Raw genomic sequence first — 23,692 nt, forward strand, 5'->3', positions numbered from 1 at the left:
AAGTAGTGATTTGTTCTGAGAGCGACCGTTGGCCGTACACACTTGGTATCTTATACGCTGTGCATCGACCGTTGAAAAAGACTTTCGACAGAGGGAAAAAGGATATAGCACAAGGCTTTATTAAACTCTACCAACGGCAAAAGGCCTACTCGACTACCAGAAAGGCAATGAAGAACGACAGTCACATTAACAGCAAAAACAACAGAATAATCGGCTTATATTACAGCATATTATATAGACACCTGACGTCAAGGACACCATATGGACTCCGGGTCTAGCCGGAGTGTCGCAGCGCCCAAACCAGAGCACCGGCGCCAAGCATACACATCCTTATTGAAGCAGATTCGTAGCTCCCACTACTAGAAGCAGTACAATCATACTAATCTGCTCAGAAACAACAGCCGACGAAGCGACGCTGAAGTTCCGGACATGTGTACGTCTTCTTTCGCTCCAGCTTGATCTTGACGACCCCTGAACGGGCCTTCTTATAATAGGAAAAGGTAGATAGCCAGATACATGTCGGTACTCCAGAAACCTCACGGTTTAAAAGGCGCCTAATGATGTACATTTGTTGTAACCCCGCGTTTTCTGAGTGTACTTAGCGCAATGAACGTTGTGAACGGTTTTGCGGAATACACAATGCTGTAAATATTATGGAAAGATAAAGAGACGTTGGATCTACAACAGTAGTGTCTCAGAAATTATGCCAACTCAGTGAAAAATTTGCGGAATTAGCGCATTCGAGTGTGGTTTGCACTCCTGGTGCACTGTCCTGCTGAAATGCCCTGCAAAGTTTCGCGTCGACACGTATCGTAGATCGTCGAACAGGTCTCAGTAAATCTGAAGCTGTCAATCGACCGGCGCACTTGATGACAGCGGATCTTTACTTACTAACCCCTCAGTACCCAAGCACCTAAACCCTGAACCTCAGATCCACAACTATAAACGCGACCCAGGTAATACACGCAAAAAGCAATATCTGCGATTGAACCGTAGACCCAACTTCCACTTGAAGGCCTCGCCAATGAAGAGGAACCAAGCAAAATGAAACATCCGAGATTCATCACCTGTCCCACCCTTGGCTACTATACTACGGTCTGGGACATAATATGCGATATACCGTTGCTGCTCGGTTACCGTGTACGCCAGCCATCGCCAGAGAGGCTATGGCACCGCACATCGCTCGTCGACGCTACCGGCTGAACATTTCGAGTGCACTGTACCGTCAAAAAAGGCAACGTACCCAACGTACTTCTACAAAGTTACCGAATTTATCATTCCAGTAGGAACAGCACCCCAAGCGTTGAATGGTCCCACCTGGGGGCCATTTACTCCACTCGACGCTGCCGCCCTTCTGCGGTCGTAGCAAATGCAATTGCTGGGCGTGTGTGTGTATGTGTGTGTGTTGGTGTCACTAAGAAGAACAGTTGGGTCTATTTTTGAGTGAGAGTTCAGACCGTGGTCGGGTAACAGACAGGCACAGACCTGAGAACCGAACCTGCCGTTGCCGTGCCAGGTTGCTGTTGAAACAGTCCGGCAAAATGCACTATTGCTACCTATGAACGCCAGCGGCAGTAGGTTTGCCAGAACAAGCCACGGGCAACGATTCCCCGGCGGACAGAGAAACGGATGGAGACTGCAGTGAAATGGCCGAGCAGTTAACGGAAGATCGAGGTGAAAGGTCGTACCCCCGACAGTCTCTGTCTCGATAAGAATAATCCGTTGGTTTGTTCCGCTTTGCCACCACCGATTGCGTGTCGGTTCTAGCGTTAGCAATATCGTTAACTCCACGAATTCTAATAAAACGCACATCATCATGTCTGCTATAAAAAGAAATACATAATTATGCAAGCATTGAACACATTTTCTGCTGTATGTTTGCCCTGCACGTATATACGGTATCGCTAGTATTCCTTCATTTTTGATAAAAGGAAGCCTTTAATCTGATACGTTTGATTTACTGACTTTGATTAATTCTTCAGAAAAACTGTCGTTCAAGCAACGTAAAACTATCAAAGTCAAGTTGACATCACCGATTTGCTTCTGGTAAAGAAGGATCAATAATTCTCAATTCGACTTTCGCCTAGTAGATATGTAAGCTTGGAACCCTATTCGGATGCCGTTCCTTTAAAAGTGTGACTCTCGCGAGACCGATCGGACGTTCCAACCGAAATAAGCCTGAACATTGTAATGCGGCATATGACGGCCGATTTTTTGTGTATATGCACAAATATATCGGCGTGCGAGCCCTTTATCGTTTTTGTTTCGCCGAGTGTTTATTCTTATGGCTGAGAGTTTTCAACTTCCGTTGCAATTGCACGTCGCCCGCCAATGCCCGTCTTCTACCTGAGGCCCCCCGATGTCGGTATGTCGTTTCTTGTGTCTGTCTTTTTTGCCTCCGAGGAGTTCGGTCAGTCAGACAAAATTAGCGCCGCGTGGGCATTCGATTGTACCGATGAGGAGGCATATGTTCGAAAGCACGGGAATGTGTGGAATTGCACTTTGCGCTAGGAACAGGTAGTAATAATAGTAATAATGGCTAGGCTTCGCGCATGTCAGCTTGGCCCATTGGCGTCTGTCGTAGCGCTCGCAGACATGCAGGCGTTCGTACTGCAAAAATGAGGTGTCTGCACTCTTCATCTCAAGAAGCTCAACTCAAAAAGAGATATGCCACTTTGAGGGAGAGAAGAAAGGTACGCGAGGCTCTCGAATGCTTCTAAACGCTGCTAAAAAGTGGGGTAGCAGACGCCTGGTCCGTGTCGTTCTGTGACTGAACCAAATCAGTGCATTTTATACAATGCTTGATCCTCGGGGGTTTCGGGGATCAAGAAAAAAGAGAATACAATACTTCCGACAATGCCAGGAATCCACTCCGCGATGTCTATAGCAGCACTGCAATCTGCACGTATGTGATGAGAAGTAAAAACGACGAGACGGTGTAGACACTGGCCTTATTGTATACCACTATAGGTTTACTGACGCCCTATCGACTTCGACAATCGAACAGGTTACTGTTTCATCAAAATTGTATTACTGTGTGATAGACAGCAGGTAGCCACAGGCTGCCAATAAGGTAGCCCAGTTCATATGGTGAGGCAAATTCAGGCAGACAAGGCTTGACGTTGTAGCGGGCCAAGGGTTAGCAATTAGTTGATGACATATAGAGAGCACTGTCAATAGCTGGTGTCGCAACGGAAACGTTGCTTTCACAAGCGCTACTTGTGAAAAATGATAAAACGTCACACACAGCAATTTTTGATGTTTTACTGTGATAGAAGGGTAATGCTGGATTTAGCATAGAAAAAATTATAGGTATGTGGAAAGACTGCAGCATCGAGTGACGGGGCCCAGTGTAGTCTGCATAGTGTAGTCATACGAATATTTCAACTATCCTTAAGTGTTTTCCAATACGTATACTACATTTTGTTTTCAGGTAAACCAGGTACTGTAGTAACATGTTTGACACGAAATGCTCCCTTCGTATGTTCATCAGTTGCTTGTCACTTCAGTGATTTCGAACCATATCTTCGTATATTCACCACTTTCATCATTTGAAATGATCGAAACCTTTTGATGCACCTCAAGTGTACTCTTCTGTTACAGGTCCCGGTGTTGCTTTTCAACGGTAGCAACTTTAGCGGAAGTAGCAGCAGTAGTAAGAGCAGACAACTAATCGTCCACTCAGAGGTCCGTCTGATCTAAATGATACGACCGCCCCAGACGTATCTCAACCCCCTACCGATTTCCTCCATCTAATGTTGGGGTCATCCCGCTAGTGCAGCAAGTAGCTACATGTGCGTAAAATGCTCTATGCACTTCTTTTCCCCCAATGTAGCTTTGGTTCTTATAAGTGTCCAACTATACAGTAGCCTGAACAGGACCTAGTAGGCAACAAACCGATTCGATTCGAGTAAAGTGTGCACGTGATAGACCCTCGACTACCGTCGAACTAAAGCAGCCATAATAAATTAGCCGAGGAACATTCGAACGACGACGACGACAGCAGCAACAACATCAACAGAACCTTCGTTACTGCGTGGTCATGCTCCTCGTCGACTATAGAAGTACCTCATACAAGCACAGGTAGGCGCGAGACAGGTGAAGGTACAAGCTGCCTTCTCGCTGGCATCGCGCAGAGCTGGTCCAGCTGCCTCAATAGATAGGTGGATCTGCTGGCATCGTCGGAAGACTCGATTCCGCGCTGCTTTACTACGATCGACTAGTTGAGTGCTCGGTTCTCAACATCGGCACACGCTTAAGCGCTTGTCTGGCTGACAGGAGTGGCCATACCTACGTACTAACGAGAGAAACAAATCTCTGGACTGATTACTGCTGCTGCTAACCCGGGCGTCAGCTGCGGTCAGGACCCGCAAGCATTGTCCAGCTAGTGTTTATATAAGTGTAAGAGCTATCTGTATGGCAGTCTATTAAACAGAGCGCTTGCATGCACCCCCTCTTTCTGTGTATACAGCAAACAACTCAAAGCAAATGTGGCAAACAACCGATGTCCAGTGTATCGACCACAAAACCATGTGCTAATATTAGTGGCACTTGGGTCCTGAAGCTTCAAAGCCACGCCATCGACGCCCGAATACACGCAAGCAAGGCCAAATATATACATAACCACACATGAACTAAATATAAACAGATGCATACGCGTAACTGAGAATATCTATTGCGCGGCGGAGACTCGATGAATGGGTGCATAACGAAAGGCAACAAAAATTTGGCACTGAGTCAATTTTAATATAAATAACTACTAACTATACGCACTTTCTCGATGGGTTACTCTAGTCAGCGAATTGTAGATAGAAAAATTGAGAACGGTAAGTGTCCGCGATATGATAGTCCCTATGGATAGAGTGACTTTATCAGTGACCCCATCATCGTCAGCAACGAAGTAACCAACTCTTTAAGCACACTGCTTGCTGTAAATGTGCTCCACGGTTGAACTCCACCGAATTTCTACTACAGCTCCTACTACATAGAGTACATATAACTACATACTATAAATGTCGCAGTTTATCCCTTCACCAACCGCACAATGATGAAATGCCCGCCAAACTTTAAACTACAGAAAGCAATCTGTGCTGGTTCACCTCATAAATTGTGTTAGCCAAGACACTCCAGCGTCAATGGCTCCAGTCAGTCGAGGTGGCGCAATTCGCGCAAAGACGGTGGGTCCCGTTTACGACCCAACTAAAAGGCACAATGCAGAAAATGGCGTTGGCCGAAAAATTTATATGTATAGAGCCGGCTCTATGTTCAAGCGCGTCGCTTGTCTTAAATTAACTAGCCTGAATCGATCAACTAAATAGAATAAGATGAAATTCAATGTGTGATCATGGCTGACCAGTAGTACTCTATATCAAGATTTATACACATCGAACGTGTTGACCCATTTGCTGATGGTAGAACGACCTGTAGATACGTCACAGTTTACAGAGCTGCAATGCTTCCATAAGTGCTTCTCTAGAAGGTGAGTATAAAACGTATTACTATAGAAGCACAGAAAACAGTCATAAAACGTTTAGTTTTAATACGAGTTCATCCTGTAGGATTGAACATCATGCTTATAAACACAGACACATTCATAAATTTAGGTTACCGACAAATACGGTTATATCTTGCCTTACAAAAGAGGCATTGTCTTACTACACTATAATTGTTCGATACGCAAATGGACCCGGATGGAAGCGGCCGTGTGTATGTGATTCGTTTAAAGTCCCTCAAGCTTTCAATAAGTCGATGATCGATTGGGATCGTCGGTAGAAATAGCACAATACAAAGCAATTGAACCACTGTTACAATGTCTATATTGTCTACGCTCGAGTCGAGCAGGTGATTTTCTGGCAGTTGGGAACGATTTTTTCAGGGTCTTTTCTAAATGTCTGATTCGAACTTAGGCACGCAAACCGTTCCCATAGTTACGCATCCAGAATTAGGCATTAGTGTGCTCCAATCATCGGCCAAGATCCGTGATCAGACGGAGGCGTGATTAGAGGCGCTCTTCGCTGGCTCCGTGTGATGTACAGCATTGTTTGCAGTGTCAGATTCGCTTCAGCCCACTGGTGCCGAACACCCCATTTTTAACACAATCATGATCAGCTTTTTGTTGTCATAGCTGTCGTTGGCTGTTGTCGGTCTGTTCGAGAGTTGTTACGAATTCGTGTTCAAAAATGCGATTTTCTCCGTATCGTCTCAAAATTCTCTGCTTTAATTTCTTATAGGTCTATTGTTTACGTGTGTGAACAGGTATATCTAGTGCAAACCTTGTACAAACCCTGCGGCCTTGTCTTCCCTCAGTGAGTTCTATGGACGCCCCACAGTGGGCAATATTCCCCTCCCGCAGAACTGAAACCGCCCTTTGGACAAGTTATTAGGGGAGAGAGCAACGATAACCGTTGGCGATGATCGTCCGTTGTACGCAGCAAAAAAGGTCCGTTTAGGCCTCCGATGCCGGTACCACCATCAACCATTTCCAGCGGCAATGGGGCTGTATCACCCGTGGCTAGTTCTAGACCCCTAAATTTGTCGACTTACTGATGCAACTTTTAATGCTGTATGTGACTGCACCGCGCACAGGTATGTCCGTAAACTCGAATATGTGCGTAGATGCGCGGGCAGCAATTTGGGTCGTCTGCTTTATTGGCGATGATGGTGATGGGCTTCGTGGCCCTCGCTCCACAGGTGCCAAGCAGGTTATCTCTAACGTCTGTCGCTGTCACAGCGTTCGTCTCTCCCCATGTCTGCATCGTTGGGGAAGCTGAACTGGTCAGAAGGGCACAACTATTGGTTGGATTGGGGTAAAGCAATCTAGAACTATGCATATGTATATATACCCCTGTCTACCCATAGAACACGTTTATCCCGAACGTCGCCTGCCTTCTTCACACAGCCAACATCGCTGCCCCCTGAATCCGTTGATGAAGTCTACCTTTTCTTTCTCTCAATATACATCTGCTGATGGTGTACCCAAACAGTGGTCTTTACGGAAGGGATTCACAATGGTAGCATTGTTTTTCGGGTGGTCTGTCCGGACTTCTATCGAGCGGCACTGCTACAACTTTTGCTTATATATACAAGTAGTAACCGTGTTCTCGGGTCGTACTTCTTCTCTCTACCTGTCCCTCAAAACTACTTTGCATCCCACCCTGCAATTGGAACCCCCCAAACGACCCGATGCCAGTTGTGAGTCGGCGTGCGGCCGTTGCCGCTGGCATTTCGTTGACGGTGTACAGGAATTCCAGTAATTGTACTCTCGGAGCTCACGCTTTTAGCCTATCTGTTGCCTCAACGGCGAGAGCAGCTTAGTGCGTCATATCGATGCGCGGTAGACACCAGTAGCAGATAGAAGCAGTCGCGCCAATTTAGAGAAACGCGAATTGAGAGGGAGAAATATGGACAAAGAGCTAGCGCAAATGAATACAGGGCAAAGGCACACATCAACAGGTTTTTCCACTAGGACAAACGAACGAATGAAGCATCGTTGCTTAAATACCTCCTACCCTGATACGAACGATTTTACAACGATATATAATAATATGATGAACATTTGAAAGCGAATCTGTGAGGACATATTTTTGGTGCGGTTGACGAAAACCCAATTATTCGTTATGAGATATTTAAACGAAGTAGAAGCATTCGGATATTTTTATAAAACTCTTTATCACTTGTACTCTGGCGTTTTATTTTTGTATCGTTTGGGCATTTTGTTCACGCTTCGATCCGGAATCATTGAAACGATCGATTTCTGTTGTCTTGTGATACTTGCCGCATCGCTGCTTTTCATACTCGGCGACGAGCGTGTTCTGCCGTGACGCCACTAAGACGTGGCGGCAACGGCAGCGAAGCTAACGATCGGCGTACAGAAGCCCAACCATATAATTTAAACCTCTGAGCAGCTTTTGAAATAAAGATGTATAAGGGATCATTCTGTAACATAATTCCGACAGGTCGCAGAGTAACCTACTGTTAACTGTTTATTGCAACTGAGATACGTCCTAAAGGACGTTGACAGCGTAGTACCAACGACACTCGCGCTCTGACTGGCGACAGAACAGGACGCCAGAGACAACGGCAAAAGTTACGTTGTCGCGTCTGTAATTTTTAAGGCAATAACCTTGTTAACTGAAGACATTAGACCTTTGGATCACGAGCTTACTGAGTGTTACGACATATATATATATATGTATATACGTGAACAGCGCATGCAGTCAAAACCAGCCGTCGCAATGGTAAACTGATCAGGCATAGACGAATTTTTCTCAATCGTCCACGCTAAGGAAAGAAGCAAAGCAGACAGGCGCCGAAATCTGACGCTTCAGTCTCCGCGATAGATTAAAAGAGGATAAGAGAAAAATGAAACCAAAATAATCAATCTACCGAATACTTTAAATACAGCCCCGCCCTTGATACCGAACTGTTTTCGATCTATCTATCACACATGCCAGCACAGATTAAATGTCCTTTCAATAGCTAAGCGCACCAACAAAATACAACATTGCTACGCGTTACATTTGGAATGGAGTCGAAAACAATAGAACACTGACCTTTTTGTTTTTTTTTTTGCCTTTTTTTTTCTGCTAAATTACTATTGATTATGTTCTAATTCAATCAACTGTCTGAACAGCGTAGGAAGGTGAACGGAGATGTTAACGCTATCTGTAGATATTGATAGATGCAAATAGTCCAGGATAACTATTGTTTCCATGACTGGATTGTTACAATCCTTGTGGCTTTTCCCAGCCAGATAAGTAGCTGATTTCGACAGGGGGTCTAATTAACAGTGATGTATGTGCAAGCTTGATAATGAGGAAAATGGTACTCGAATTTTGGGCACGAACCACACGATTTCGACCCATTGATATGTTGACCCACCTCACTATGCTGCTGTTGAACCCGTGTATACTCACCGATAGAGAGCATCGCGTGAATGCCCGACGCTCGCTTGCGAGCTTCCTCTATTGCGCGCGAAGACTTCAGTAAATGTTCGAATAGGGGAGAGAAGTAGTCACACGCTAACACGTTTTCGGCGTTCCATTCAAGTGTATTCAGAACCACCAACTCCCATGCCTGAAACGTTAACCAGATAATGACAATTCGGCCATTTTATACACGACGAGGCACGTCCGTCCTCCAAACGTTTTCTTATGAATTATTCCTAAGACTATATCGAAATAAAAACTATATATTTCAACAACATTTTGTACAACATTCCGACGGTCATGTTTAGTTTTTTTTTATTTTTCAACATAATTACACTTCCAATTTAGAACCTAAGCCGCTCATTATGCTTTCCTTAATCCACGAATAACGCTTTCATGGTAACCGTATGTTAAGCGCTTTCGGTAGGTGTAAGAGTCGTTAAAAGACGTTGTTTAAATACGTTACACACTAATTTTCGGGCTGATAACAGGCCAAAGACCTACCTAAATACAATAGTTCAAAGCGGCCTGGAAGTGCAAAACGCCATAGAAAACTTAAAAAAAAAAAACTAATCATTAGAGCTCATTTGGACGACCCATTCGGCAATTGAGATACTCTCTATTAAACGACAGTTAACTTTTATAATATAATATAAAAACCAGGCGTATCAAAAGTGGTGATTGATGCATTTTCGCGCCCCCAACGGTGGTCCGAGATGGTATTCTGTCACGAGTACTGACAAAGTTCATACGTCCCGGCCCATTGTCGCGAAGTTCACCCCACCGCATTCTCGTTTGTCATGTCTTGCAAACGTTTCGAATCATGTATTCGATACTACGTTAACTATTGCGTCAGACAGTTTCGCTGATTCTCAATCTAACAGAATCTGCGCACAAGCAGGTTCGAACCTAGACTACCTCACTTCGGGCGATAAATTCTAACGCTACGATTTTCAGTTGCAAGCCAAGAGTGTCATCCGAACAAACGATTTTTCGCAAGCAGTCTACGGCAGAAGTAGGTGCCTTACGCCCGTGGATGTCGCGATTAACGCTGGAGACTAGCAGATCAACCATCGCCGTTGGCTTGGCGTCTAATGCCATATGGTGAAAGCGAAGAAGCGGTGAAGGAACCGAGGAACAATAGAGAGCGATCAAAGGCATCGAGGCCAGCTATGCGAAGGCAATAACAGAAAAAAAAAAAACTATCCAGAACGAAAATCCGTCTGCCTCCCGGTGCGTCTATGAGCGTTCGGACGAGTGCATTCAGACTGGTGATTGTAAATGATAATGCGAGTGCACAGCCTGAATCTACATTGGCATGGTGGATTCTGTCTGCATCTGAGATCCAGGGAGAACTGCGCTCAAAGCTTGAATGAGCTAGGAGATAGGGCTGACGCAAGCTCTGCTTTAGCGGCTGTTACTGCTAGTTCTTCTGATTGATTTAGCGAGTCGCCAACGCGGCCGAGCTACGTACCCTCCTAAGTCTATATTCACCAACACCTTAAAGCTACGAAGGAGCTAGAAATGATTGCAGTTACACAAAGATTGAGGTGGGAACTAAGAAGAAAAACGTGAAGTAGCGGTTATGCGAAAGATCGCACGAGGAGAGTTGATTCAGAAGGATACACGTTTTGTGTGGATACCCGTTATACGACAAAAGACGTAAAAATCGATGGCCACTCATGGGTTAAGCGAGAGCTAACTTAGATGTGGCTCATTTGAATTTTATTATAATCGAATGTTTGTTTCCTCTAATCAAGGCAAGCATAAGGATAACTGCTAACCAGTTATTCATTTTTACGTTATGAAATGATTTTCTGATGATTTTTCGCTCATAATTAGGTGGAATAATGATCGAGTTCCTAAACACGTCAACTCTTAATAAGCGCACTTCTCTCAAAATAGTTTTTTTTGCGAATCATTTGTTGATTCTCAATAGTGATATGTCGTCGTCGTCGTCGTCGTCTACATAAAAATAATTAGTAACACAGACAACAGGACCACGATTAAGAACTTTGAACCCAACTAACATTGTAGGGTGAAATTGCTCCAATTCGTGAGTGCTAAGGCAGAGCATACTTCAATAAAAAGTGAACATTTATCCGAATTGGCTCAAGTAGGCTGATACGCAACCTCGTCATAGGACAAAGAGGTTCTTTGTCATGCAACTTGACGCCTTTACAGACGATGAGTCGCTTGTGTTTTCAGAGACCACCAGCGACCACGAGGCCGTTTGCCGCTTACGAATACAAGTCCTCTCACAACGAACTTCTTTTGGCTGATCGACGAATCCCTATACGGGAAGTGGAACTCGTAGGTTTCCTTGAAGTTTCTACTGTTCGCTGAGCTCGGCTGTTTCGAGGACAGCGCCGGTTCGAATCCGAAACCGAACCTTGTGGCCGCATCGACCAGATACCGCGGATAGCATACCCAGCCAGGCCAAGCAAGAACTAGCCGTGCTCGACATCGGACGAAGCTCTGACGACTTCCCACTGCGCCATTGCGAATCAGCGTTTGAGGCGCATCTGCAACAGCGGTTGCAATCGCAGCAGCTTCGAATACGTTTGGTCCGTCTACTGTGGTTCTAAAACCACAGTGGCCGTCATTGAGCCTAAACGCAAGTAGCATGATTCTCGCCACCACTTAATCGCAGTTCGTATCAGCGCGTTAAACGTCGGCACAGGGGAGGGGGCAGAGGAGGGAATATACGAACACGAGGTGCTCGAAATTTTGCATCTTGATCGGTCCGAACAGACAGTAACAACAGCAGCGGAGGCTTGGGATAGGCCGAAGTGGTCGACGGATGACGCTAACAATAAAAAAAAGTAATAGCAGTTCTACTGCCACTCTAGCCAAATAGAAACACATAGCATGCATGGACAACACATGCATGTAGCTGGTCGGCGCGCTTCTCTCTAGGGTTCATAAATAGTGAAGAGTCATTATTCGTTCGAGGTCCTGGGTGATAGCCGCGACAATAGCAGCAACAAAATTCAACATACAGCAGATTTTTAAAAAACAAGTAACAACTTATGGGGGTCCTCGACCCTCCCCATGCCGAAGGAAAGATACTTGGATGCTTTTGCCAAGTACGGGGGGAGGGGGGGGTGCGCGCGAGACCAGCGAGATCATTGTGCATTCGAATGAGAAGTGGTTTGCTATGGAAAAGTGTAAATACACAGTTTACAGACTACACATAGTTTTTTTTTTTGTTTTTAGATAACATGTATGAAAACGCTAGAAACGCGAAACTGACAGCGGGGTCGGGAGGTGCAGCCAGAGAAGGGAAAAAAATATCACCCGACTTAAAACGAAAAAAAAAAGGTAGACTGTCAGACAAGATAATATCGACTGGTAAAAATACGGACAAAACCATCGTAAAATGTGAGTGTAAATAAACTCTGACTTATTGCTGTTATAAAAAGCAAAAATTCGTTTGCGAACTATTTTGTGTGTCTTATTATATAATAAGTATTTGAGCCTTAGAAACAAACACAACTACGAGATACTGAAAGGTTAAGGGCCTAGTCACGAGAGAAATGGTAAAAAGCCGACAGCAAAAGTGTCAAAGATGCCCCTCGCTTTAACATGCCCTCGACCCTTGACAACGTAATGGTCCTGGTGAGAGAAAAATGGAACGAATTAGCAAATAGATCAAAGTAACTGAAAAAGACAGATAGAAAATAGGAGAGATTCAAACAATAAGCCAACTTGTGACGGAGTACTGAGAGTGCCCCTTGAGTGTATTGGAACACTCATATAAGCGCATGCCAACATTGACGGTACATATATATATAGTGTGCGACAATCTGCGCGCATCAAAAGTGGTGACCGGCCGAGGTCAAAATCTGCTATTGCCACTACAAGAAGTTCAAAAAGTTAAACCTATACGTATTACTATGAAAATACATGTGCTGTTGACAAAGCAACATGCGAATGCTACTGCTGTTATTTGTCGATCAGATGGTAGTCGAATTGTGTTTGTTCCTGTAGCCAGTTCTCCTTTGGGTACCATGATCTAACAGCAATAGAAACAGTAACGGAGGACGCTTAACTCCATATCGGCTAGGCACAACGTGAAAGTAGCCTGCAACAGTTTCCTTTGGCTAGTCCTTTTGCCAGCTACGTTGATGTATGCACTAGTGGAGCATAAAAGATATTTTGTGACCTACAGATCGCTAATTTTCACTGTACTAACTGCTATCATTATTGACATGTGATTTACTGCACTTAATTTAGGCTCGTGGTGGTAAAGCTATACCGTGACAACTTTGATTCAAGTTCATTCTTTCGATTTGTATCATAGGCATTTCGTAGAATCAACATGGCGGTTCTGTCGACGCTTTGTCATCCGTCGGCAGGTCACATCAGGTTAGGTAAACGAGTTTAACTCTGTGTAAAAGCTGCTGGCTATTGTGGAAATTACAAACAGATAAAGCTAGAGTTTTTTTTTTTCTTTCTTATTTTAATGCGACCCAACTCGATATTGTTACATCTTCTTTATCAGATGTTCCGCTTGGTGTGGTACCATTGTCAATAGTGTACAGGCATTGACAGAGAACCTTCAAGACACTTAACACTAATGATAGACGAATTAGTCTGACCATGCATAGAGTTATGTTGCGGGTGAATGACCCGGTGCCGGCTGACACGGCAGATCGACATATACATTAGGATTGAATAGTGCGGCCAAACTCCTGTTGGCAACCTTGTCAACGTGAGAACGCTGCTAAATACCGTGACTTTAGGGGGTTTTTATAAATGTGAGGACAAACCATTTTGTAAGGCTTTAAGAAAAATACCACCGACAATAAAACTAAGGCCTAGATAGTCACACTTGCCTTTTCATTAGGCAAACCTTCGGTAAAGCTCCCCTGCAGAAGCGAATAAACTATTCAAACATCATAACAAAGCACCTTTCATAGTGTATGCTAAGCAATACATTAGCAAAGATCTGGAAAAACACCGATCTTCGTCCGAAATAGTGGCATCATATTTAAATTCAGAGCCTCAGAGGTCTTATCGAAGTCGATTTAGTTCCCTTATGTGCGTCAGGTATTTTTTTAGCAATGGCCTCGTTGACAGCAGCACTTTTGTTACCTTTACAATTTATTACTGAACCATACAGTTTATGTTGTAGATCATCTGCCAAGTGTGCCAGAGAACGATTTCGTATTAATGGTGTAATTTTGTTTCAATCATATCTCGAATGGATCAGCTGAGAGCAGCTATCATTGCCTGGTAAACATTGCCAGATATGCTTTAAACACAATGATATCCTCCTACACCTCTTCCGGTGCTTGGCTCGCTCCTCCATCAGTACGTTTAAAGGACATTCACCCACAAAAGTAGACGACGTCACCATCCTGCGTCGCTATTGCACAACCACACAGATCGACAACGTTGGCAACAATAACAAAAACAACAATAGTAGAGTCTATACCCCCTTTCGAGAGGAAGAATAGAATCACCCATTTGAGCGATTGCCGCGGGCGCTGTCGACAAATGCGAGCCGCATCAATACAGCGAAACCCGCCAAAAATTAAGAAAAAAAAACACACAGCAGCAATCGAGGTGGTGTCGAAGCTTTTTAAAGCAACTTTGCCATAAAACCTTGCCGTGGAGCGTCTGCTAAGTACAAGCAGTGGTCGCTGATCATTGTGAAGTGTGTAAATTGATAAATATGTGATGTATACACGTCATATTGTTCTATGCTCACCTAACTAAAGATATTATTCAGATAGTTTGTATGTTGTGTGTATACTGTTCCCTTTCTAATCGTTACCCGCCAAAACAGCGTTGAGCAGAGCAACAGATACGGGCAGACTACAGAGAAAGGAAGGCTGTAAGAAGGGCCTCCCTTTGCGAATATATCTATTTTCTTATTCAGGTGCGACAACAGCAAGAGCAAAGACATGCCGCACACAAAGTCTAAGAGCCTTTTGTTGCGTAACTGGCAAAAACAAGGTGCTCTTCGCTGTCCGCCAAATCACCACAGCGCCACCGCCATCACTGAAACAGAAACAACATCACGCAGATTCACAATCTCGTGAAATAACGGAAGTGAAGTAAACGTCAGCGCGGCGACTGCAGATTAGAGCGGAGTACGTATTATGTAACCCAAACCTAGGTTACCACAGATATTCCTCTATGTGGAGTTTCTCCTGCAGTAATCACGGGCCAGAAGAAAAGGTTGCTGACGGAAGAGGTCTGGCCCAAGCAAAAAAGAGGTATACCAAGGGATGCAGCCTTTAAACCTAGTAAAAGGTAGAGGTCGGGTATGATTATTAATGTTGACGTCGTTGCGGTTAGTGGCAGTGTGTGAGCATGCAGTGAAATAGGAAAACTCCTAATAAAAAACATGCCCACTAATCCCATGCATGATCAGCACTTTCGGCGTTAGACCGCTAACCGCTCGCGCACTGACTGTTGCCTGACTAGGTGTTATATAGCGGATGTAACACGCTGACCTACTGTTTTCTTCCTTCTGCTCTTGCGAATATCTCGTAATCTACTCACGAAGATACGTAAGTCTCCGTTTCGTTTGTTCGACCGCAAAAGCCAAAAGAGGGGTAAAAAGTTCACTTTGTTAGAAGAAGTGAATACACATATTAGTTACTATAAAGAAGTGGAAAAACATGTTAGTTACTATGCATACAGATTTAAAGAAGAAACGAGGATAAAGTGTCCTAGGCTACTTTGCATTTCGTCTGATGCAACTAACCCGAATGTCGCTGGCGGAAATAGAGAAATCACTGAAGTAGACGAGTCGGTCCACCGTAAGCGGGCGAGATTGCCGCATCTTCGAGGCCAGCAGAAGACACACACATCCAAGGAGTTGCAGTTGGGCTTTCTTCACGTCGACTCGCGAAAGAAAGCGGTCAACCAGGTTCATTGCCAGACAAAACACCGAATCTTCACACTGTTCTTCCTCGGTTACCTGTGAATTGAAGAAATTAACAATGTTATTACTTACACACATATATATATGCTGTGAAAATTTCAAATACGCAGATTTGATCTGAAGTTGCATATTTCAAGTTATTGAAAGCGAAGTTTAGATAAATGCAAATAGAAAGCATTCGATTGTACGTAATTTACGTTTCCAGGTTATCGCTTAAACAAAAAAAATGTTTTCATAATACCAGTAATAATAGTACATTGATTATTCAGCTGAAAACTCAGCTGAATAGCCAGTAAGTCAGGTAGGAATCTTCAATCTAAGTGAACAACAGAAAGGTCGTAATAGAACTAAACTAGAACACCGGACGATACTAGCCTCACTAACAACTATACGGAGACGTCTCGAAAAAGGTTAGAATTAGTCAGACCCTTTACTCTCTCGCTTATCGCTTTGACGCCTCCTACAACAGTAGTTTATAACGGCCTTCTGATAGGATTGTTTTCAGTTCTTCATACATTCAGTGTGTGAACTTCCGACAAGAATATCTCCACCTCAGTCAGTCAAGCCAGAGTCCTGCCCTAGGACTACCGGACGAATACATATGTTTTACAACTGGCTCTTGGCAGAATGAACCGAGTCAAAATGACGGCCTATCAACGATAGCCCTCAATCTCGGTAGCTTCGTTAGTCTGGATCATCCTCGTGTCTGTACCCCCGGTGGTGATTCTTGTGCTGATGTTATCAGTGGTGGTGTCAAAGTCAGCGCACGCCTAGTGTTTCGTCTCGTGATATGGATGATCGAATGAGAACAGCTATTTATGGGTGAATTATCCATTAAGTATAAATCCTCAACGAAATCGATGATTTGCAGCTTCATTGCGGCAGACGAGCAGTATCTAAGTTCCGAGGGTTTATCCAGATTCGTTCGTCAATTGTGTGTTTCAATTGCGCCACACTGAGCGGTTTCGCTGTAGACGGAACTGGCGAACATCGACGCCATCAACTAGGTTAAAGGCAAGATGATGCGGACTATTCGGGATGAGATGTAAAAAAAGGAGAACTCAGTTCGAACCGGCCACTCTCTGACACTAATTACATGTTGTTCATTTGTTCACGGTTCTCGAGAGATCAACCTCAGCCAGCATCACCTCGGAAGCTCGGCTGTGACCGCAGAACCTCAGCAGTCTTCACACATGATCCAGCTCGGTAGCTTTGATCTGCGCTAAACGCAAGACGAGAGAGGTTCATCGCGTCTCTGATCTGTCAGAAACTACCCGATTGGGTCGTAGTGCTCGGCAAGATGGGCTACTAGCCCCCTGTACTACCAGAGCAATGGCAATGAGGACGAAAACGATGACAGCTACAGCCGCTAGATCAGGGCAGTAGCAGCAGATGGCTGAGAAAGAAAAGGCAGACCGACTATTCTCTGTCTAACGAAAGACCAATGATTCAGACGCTTGTCTCATCCTAGTACGCCAAAGTAATCCGACGTCGCTACTTCGCTGATGCTGATGACAACGATACAGCGAGTCCAACAGCCTGAGAAATGGATGTGTAGATGCCGCGGAGTATCCAGCAAAAGCTACGCAGACAGCAACTGCTAGATGTAATGCATCAAAAACAATGACGCTGAAATGGCAAGCGATTCTAAATTGAAATCTCTGCCTGTTCTTCAGGATCGATAGAGCCGATTGAGTTTGAGACGTTATTGTTGTGTGGCCTAATGAACCCCCCTAACAGTCGATCCATCGACGAAGATATCAGAGCAGAATAATCAGGTTTAGCCCTGGCCCAAAAAGATGTTGACCAGTACGTTGGGAAATGAGCGTACAGCACACATTGTAAATGGAATAAACAAAAAAAAGTGATACACCGAGACAAACTAAGTTAGATTGATATATCACAATGAAATAAAGAGAAACATTAGATTTCTACTGTACAAGACAAACGCTAAATTATGCCGCACATATACATATGAGCGTGTATGGTTATTAGAGAGAAATCGAATGAATACCTGCAGTACAGACAAAGGAAAAAGCAATATGGTATGTATTTAAGAATCAACTGTCTGGTTTGGCTTTCAAACGCGGCAAAGTCGTTATTATTAACATAAACAAAAACACATTTCGAAATTCTAACGACACAACTTTTCGCCATCGCAGAATCGTTCTAGAAAACATATTTATTTTGCCAAAACATTGAAATATTGAACAACGGTAATAACAACAAATAACATTTCACTCCGACCTCGGACTTTAGACAAATGCTAAATCTAGCCGTTTCGTTAGTGAAATATCTCCTGGCGTTCATTGCAGAAAGAAAGTCATTCCCAGCAGTATTGTTAAATGTTATAAAAAAAAAACATCAGCCATTTAAAACGCAGCAAATCGAATATAACCATCATTAGACAAGGAACAATATAATACGTACTGTCTCATTCATGACACCTCCTGCGAACTATTTTTTTACTATATAGTGCAAGCTTTGTATCCATCAGAATGAACGGCGCTATCAACAAAAGTGTGTCGTGGACATTCTGGGTAGCAGCTCCCGCTAATACGCCGCCTCACAGGACCGTATCGGCTGCCGGTCTGGCTTGTCCGTCCGTAAAGATATGTCAATATACTATTGGACCTGTGTTTATTTCTGTTCATGTGAGCGCCCGTTCTGCGTCCCGACAGATATTGGCCGTCATCGTTGTGCCGGTGGTGTTGATACATGTGAAAGTCCTCCGCGACGTTAGAACGTTCGTGGCAGATACGAGAACCGACGATTGACGGCGGGCGATTTTCGAGCAACTGTTGCTGATCGTGCACAAGCCGAGTACTGCATGCATGCGGCATAAAGCCGGAAAGAAGTAGTACTAGTCAGAGGCAGCTGGGTCTCTATCAGAAGACATAACATGAGAGCTTCGTCGCTCTACTCACAGTAGACAACGTAGACAGTACAGCCGACTCACTTCGCAAACAACTGATTTAACTTAGCGTAGAACAACTCTACGGGCGTTACTGACATTGGGCAAACGCAAGTTCTCGTGGGCTGGATTTTACTAGCAACTAGAGTTGTGTATATAGGATCGTCTAAAGACCTATGAGAATCCACAAAGGTCAGGATACAGTCATCGTTTTGATTCACGTTTAGTGAAATGTTTTTTTCAAGAAGAGTCTAATAAAGACAATTTATATTTCTAATCACATTATTTCTGTTTTTTTTTTTTCGAATTCGCGTGCACTACACTTTATTTAAAAACTACAAAGTGTCTTAGTTTAATGAATACTATTGCTCAGAATTTCAACCAGTTATGATATTAAATTTAATTTAGATGAAATTGATTTCGTTGCCTCGATGGTTCGTTCCTATGTAAATGATCATCCAGACAGGCAATCTTATAAAGACAATAACTGGAAACAACCCCATCAAACCCTCACCTTACGTATACGTCACCCCTTTCCTTATACGTACACTATATTACTAGCGTTCGCTTAGTATTTCGACACGTTTAAGGTAACTTCGAGCATTTCCTGTACTCGTACACGGGCCTACGATTCATTTAGTCATACAACATATCCATACACAAGCTGCTCGCTCGTGTCCGTGTTGCCGAAAACCTCATCCTATCGTTGATGTACGGACACAGGCAGAGCCGCAGATTTTACGAAAGTCTCTTATTGCCTTTTCGCCATAGTTGCTATCTAGTCTGTCCGTACTTCAATCAAGGCCTTGCATTTGACTGCCTGATCTGCTGTTGATCTGTTGGAGGAGGCTGTCGGCAGTGGCGACAACAGCGATGGTGCGCGGCCGTAGCAAAGTGTGCGCACGGAAGAGCATCTGGGATCCCGCGTCAAACAAGCCAGAACCATCGAGTCATCTCGCTAGTCTTCAACCAGGCTCTCTAATATATGCCGGTGTTGTATTACTACTAGTACGATTACAAACACGACTATTGCCACGGTAGATAGAGAGAAGAAAGAGGGAAAAGGGGGACAGTGAGAGAAAGCGAAAATACGATCAGGCCTTCGGAGGTTCATTGGGTCTTTCACGTGAACCAGCCTTCAGAAGACCAGAACCCCATTGGTAGAATGAGGAAGCAGAAGAGCAAAAGGTCTACCTACTCCGTCCGAACTCAACCTTCTTAAGACTGCGCAGAACTGTGCGCTAAACTATGGCGTTATACGCTACTGAAAATTGCTACATGTATAGAATAAAACAGGAAAGCGTTATGTTGGCTTAGTTCGCGCAATGGTCAGCAGTGAGCTCAGAAAAATCTCGTCGATGAGTCTATGTATCATGTATATTATTGTGCATATGAAATTCTTATGAATGAAGACGAGATTTCCTTTAGGGTCGAACATCAAATTCTGCGCGTAATTGAATTAAATCAACCTTGTGTACATTTTGTGCATCCGTGTAAATACGTAGATGTATTATTTCTAGGGCTTATGACCTCAAAATGTTCAAATATGAGCAGACCTTTCTAGAGCACAATATAGTAGCGATTTTCATCAAAACACCCTTGCATTAAAGAATATGAATAGCTTTGTCAGCAATAAGACTGTGGCAGAAATTGGTACAACAAAAATATGTTTCAGCTTTTACGTCCACTACCTAAGCCGTTAGGCGTTAGTTCAAATGGCCAGCTTCTAGCACGAAACGAAGTATATCTACGCCCGGATTCAAACTTAAATAATTACGCGTCAAGAAGTTCATTAAGCAAACACCTCTTTCACTACACTATGACGGGGGCGTTCCATGGTTTAAATAGGACATGTCAACTAAAGATTTTGTTAAGTGAAGTATGCATGCTTTTTTTTTCCAGTAATTTATGCGAAAATGGCCCCCTCATCCCATACGGGTTTTGTTTATCATGTCAGCTTAATTCTGTTAAATTTCTATCTATTAGACATCTAAAACGCAAAACACGTAGCAATTAAGCGTTGATATAATTGTTAAACGTTAACGTGGAACGCTCGAGGAAACCGCGCCACTATTTCTAGTATCACGGGGGCGCACAATGTCATGCATGATCACGGAGCAACGTGAAAACCTATACATATCGGAGAACCGAGTCAGTTAGTTATTGTTTCGCACAATTATGGCAATATGTTCCCATGGTAAGGATTTCACTAGAGCTACGTTAGGGAAAAACATGGCTATGCTCGGTCCTGAGATGCGAGGCCAACTCAGTAACCCTATGGAGTCGTAACCCTATACTATAATACTACTAATAACCCTATACTGTGTCTGTCGGAGAACTGCTAAATCTGTTTTGCACACCAGTACATGGCGTGGGTGTACTGTAGTATAACGATATATTTTCAGCGTCTTGCTGTTACTTATAATCAAAATCTCCGTGTTAATAATATTGACGTCGCACCACCGAAGATATGTAGCAACTGTATTATGTACAACAAATACTATCCGCTTTGGATGCACCATATAGGCAGCTAACGCACAACCACTTGTAGCTATTGCTATAATAGCAATCGACCCCTGGTTATATCCTGTACATTGCGAATAGTTACCATTCGACACGAATACTTGATGTATATCCCGATGGTTTGCCGAATGCCGTTACAAAGCCCACTAAACGTTATTCAGTGAACAAGTAGGTTACACAGTATATAGTCAATACATGATACCCATATAGTCCATATATGTTGTAGATATTGCGAATGCGTTTATGCACGTACCTCAATCATCCATACGGCAAGAACTTTCCTCATGTGCGGCCGCACCTCCGATTGTACCGTCATGAAGTAGTCTTGCGATACGGAGTATTTATCCTCGATGAAGAGCATATTGCCGATAGCTGTTGAAGGCGCGACGGCGCGATCCCTCGGTGCCAGCAGGGCTGTGCCGGGATTGTTCCAACTACTGTCGAAGCTCTCCGCGCAATAGAGCTCCATAGCGTTGTCGTTTCCCTGTTTTTTCAAACGATTCTCTCTCTGTTTCCCGCTAAGTTTCAAGGTTTACCTGTTATCCTGTCTTATCTCTATATTATTATTTACTATAACTGCACAGACGAGCAACACGAAATAATCAGTCGTTTCCTCTGGCTTGTCGCAGTTACTGTGTAGTCTTGGCCACAAGTTTCACTTAAGTTAACTTTCTAGAACTTCTTTAACACTTGTTAACTAGCCACACTAGGTGTTCGATGGAAATCAAAACACACTGTGGGGACTGTTCGATCAGGGTCACAAACATTTTTTAGAACATGGATATCTTCATTTCGAAACCCTCTCAATACGTTTGTGCACATTGGCCGTTTGCCCGCGTAGTTGGCGCTTGATATCGTCAACCTATTAATATTACGGCTGCTTGCTCGTCGAGCACGAATTACTTTCAGGCTCGAACTGGTATCTGTGCCATTGCCACCGTTTGGTCTTCGAGGACGTGCCTACCCGTTTGTATGCAACTTTAAAGGGGTAGCTGGTGGTTGCCGTGTTCGTGACGCGCCACGCACTCCATGCGTCAAACGCAGTGTCCTGTTCCCTAGTGGCAGCCGTGTGCCGTGCTGCACCACTGCCGCGCGTTCTTCCTCTGCTCGGCCAGCCTGCGCAGGCTTGTCTGTACTCGCGCAGTGAAAGACAACGATCACCATGTCCGCTGCACCATCCCAACGAAACAGTGTCTCTCTCCTACTCATGAAATCATCACCATCAAGACCATCATTACAATCATCATGATTATGAACCATGTTAATCCTTCTCGCCACTTTACCCTCACTCAAAGCACCACAGCGAGCACATGGCAGCTCGCATGCTGTGGTCGGCTTAATGGCGAACATGGCGGGTGCGCAGAATTGGTACGTTTTATGCGACCCTCCAAATATAGGGCGATGATACATTGAATCGCCCGGCGACGAACATGGAGAGGCGGATGGCCTGTTGTTCTGCCGCTAACGATAGCAGCAGCTGGCGGTTGCACGGGTGCTTCAACAGCGCACCGGCGCAGGAACCTCTGAGTTAAGCCTGGTGTTCGGCCTATGGCCCGCTTCGCTCTTCACTAACGCCTGTGTCGTATGTTGGGCACAGCGGGTAAATGGTTGGGACGATGGTTCTTAAATGAGATAGATATTCTGGTCGTGTAGGTAGTCACGTGAGATTCAAGAGGGCCGCAGAAACGCTCGTTGAGGTGTTTGGTAAAGGCCTCTGTTGGACGGCGTTCAGTTACGTCAAGATAAAGTTCGATAAATTTCAAGAAGATCTACATAGAGAACAGATGCTAAGGAAGTATCGCGATCGTCAGCGACAGTCAGGGAGCGGAACTACTCTGTCAAAGGTTGTGACAAAAGATTTGACGGGATACACAATAGTGGAGGGAAGAATCAACGCGGTTCCGACGCTCCGCGTCATTTACCAAGGTGATCAAGCTTTACTTTCGTGCTTCGCAAAGACAAAGAAAAGGATATAAATCATTTGGGCCTCACAATGACATGCACTGGCCTGCTGAAATGGGGACAAACTCGCAGAAAGCGTTAAAATTTGCATTACACATTCAAGGTCTTTGCGATTTGCATATTTCTTATGCGAAAGCTGGACGAAGAACACGATCAATGTTTCGAAAAACATTAGATTATGGAATCATCTGTATCTGTAATAATGCAGCGATGACGTGTTTGCCTGCTGAACTTGAATATATTTGAGGTGTTCTAGCTTCGATAGCGGCACACGTCGCTACGTACAAAGGGGGCCATCTGAAGCAATACTTAGCAGCAGTACTGAACGTAGAACTCAAAACATTCAGTTTACACTATGAAAACTATCTGCTTTCCCTTGCTTTAAACTGGGCTATCTGATTTCAATTTTGGATCGAACCCTGAGGGGTTATATGCAAATCTTTGAGTACTGTCAACGTAATA

At 44.1% G+C, this 23,692-nt stretch overlaps 1 protein-coding gene across 4 annotated transcripts in view; it reads right to left on the reverse strand.

The window, feature by feature from the left end:
• The window catches only part of LOC111245317 (G1/S-specific cyclin-D3-like), a 40,315-nt gene that overhangs the window by 14,784 nt on the left and 1,839 nt on the right, over window positions 1-23,692 (reverse strand). For 3 of the 4 annotated variants that reach the window (XM_086978911.1, XM_086978909.1, XM_086978910.1), the window contains exons 2-4: window positions 21,522-21,752; window positions 15,652-15,867; window positions 8,916-9,075 (exon numbers count right to left, since the gene is read on the reverse strand). In XM_086978911.1, coding sequence (XP_086835037.1) covers window positions 8,916-9,075; window positions 15,652-15,867; window positions 21,522-21,737 — 592 coding nt within the window. In that variant the 5' untranslated portion in view covers window positions 21,738-21,752. Of the gene's footprint in view, window positions 1-8,915; window positions 9,076-15,651; window positions 15,868-21,521; window positions 22,466-23,692 lie in introns of those variants that run through there. The other variant, XM_022793524.2, reaches the window with a different exon arrangement.

This window comes from Varroa destructor, unplaced genomic scaffold, assembly GCF_002443255.2.
Source record: "Varroa destructor unplaced genomic scaffold, Vdes_3.0 BEIS01000002.1, whole genome shotgun sequence".
Taxonomy (NCBI): domain Eukaryota; kingdom Metazoa; phylum Arthropoda; class Arachnida; order Mesostigmata; family Varroidae; genus Varroa; species Varroa destructor.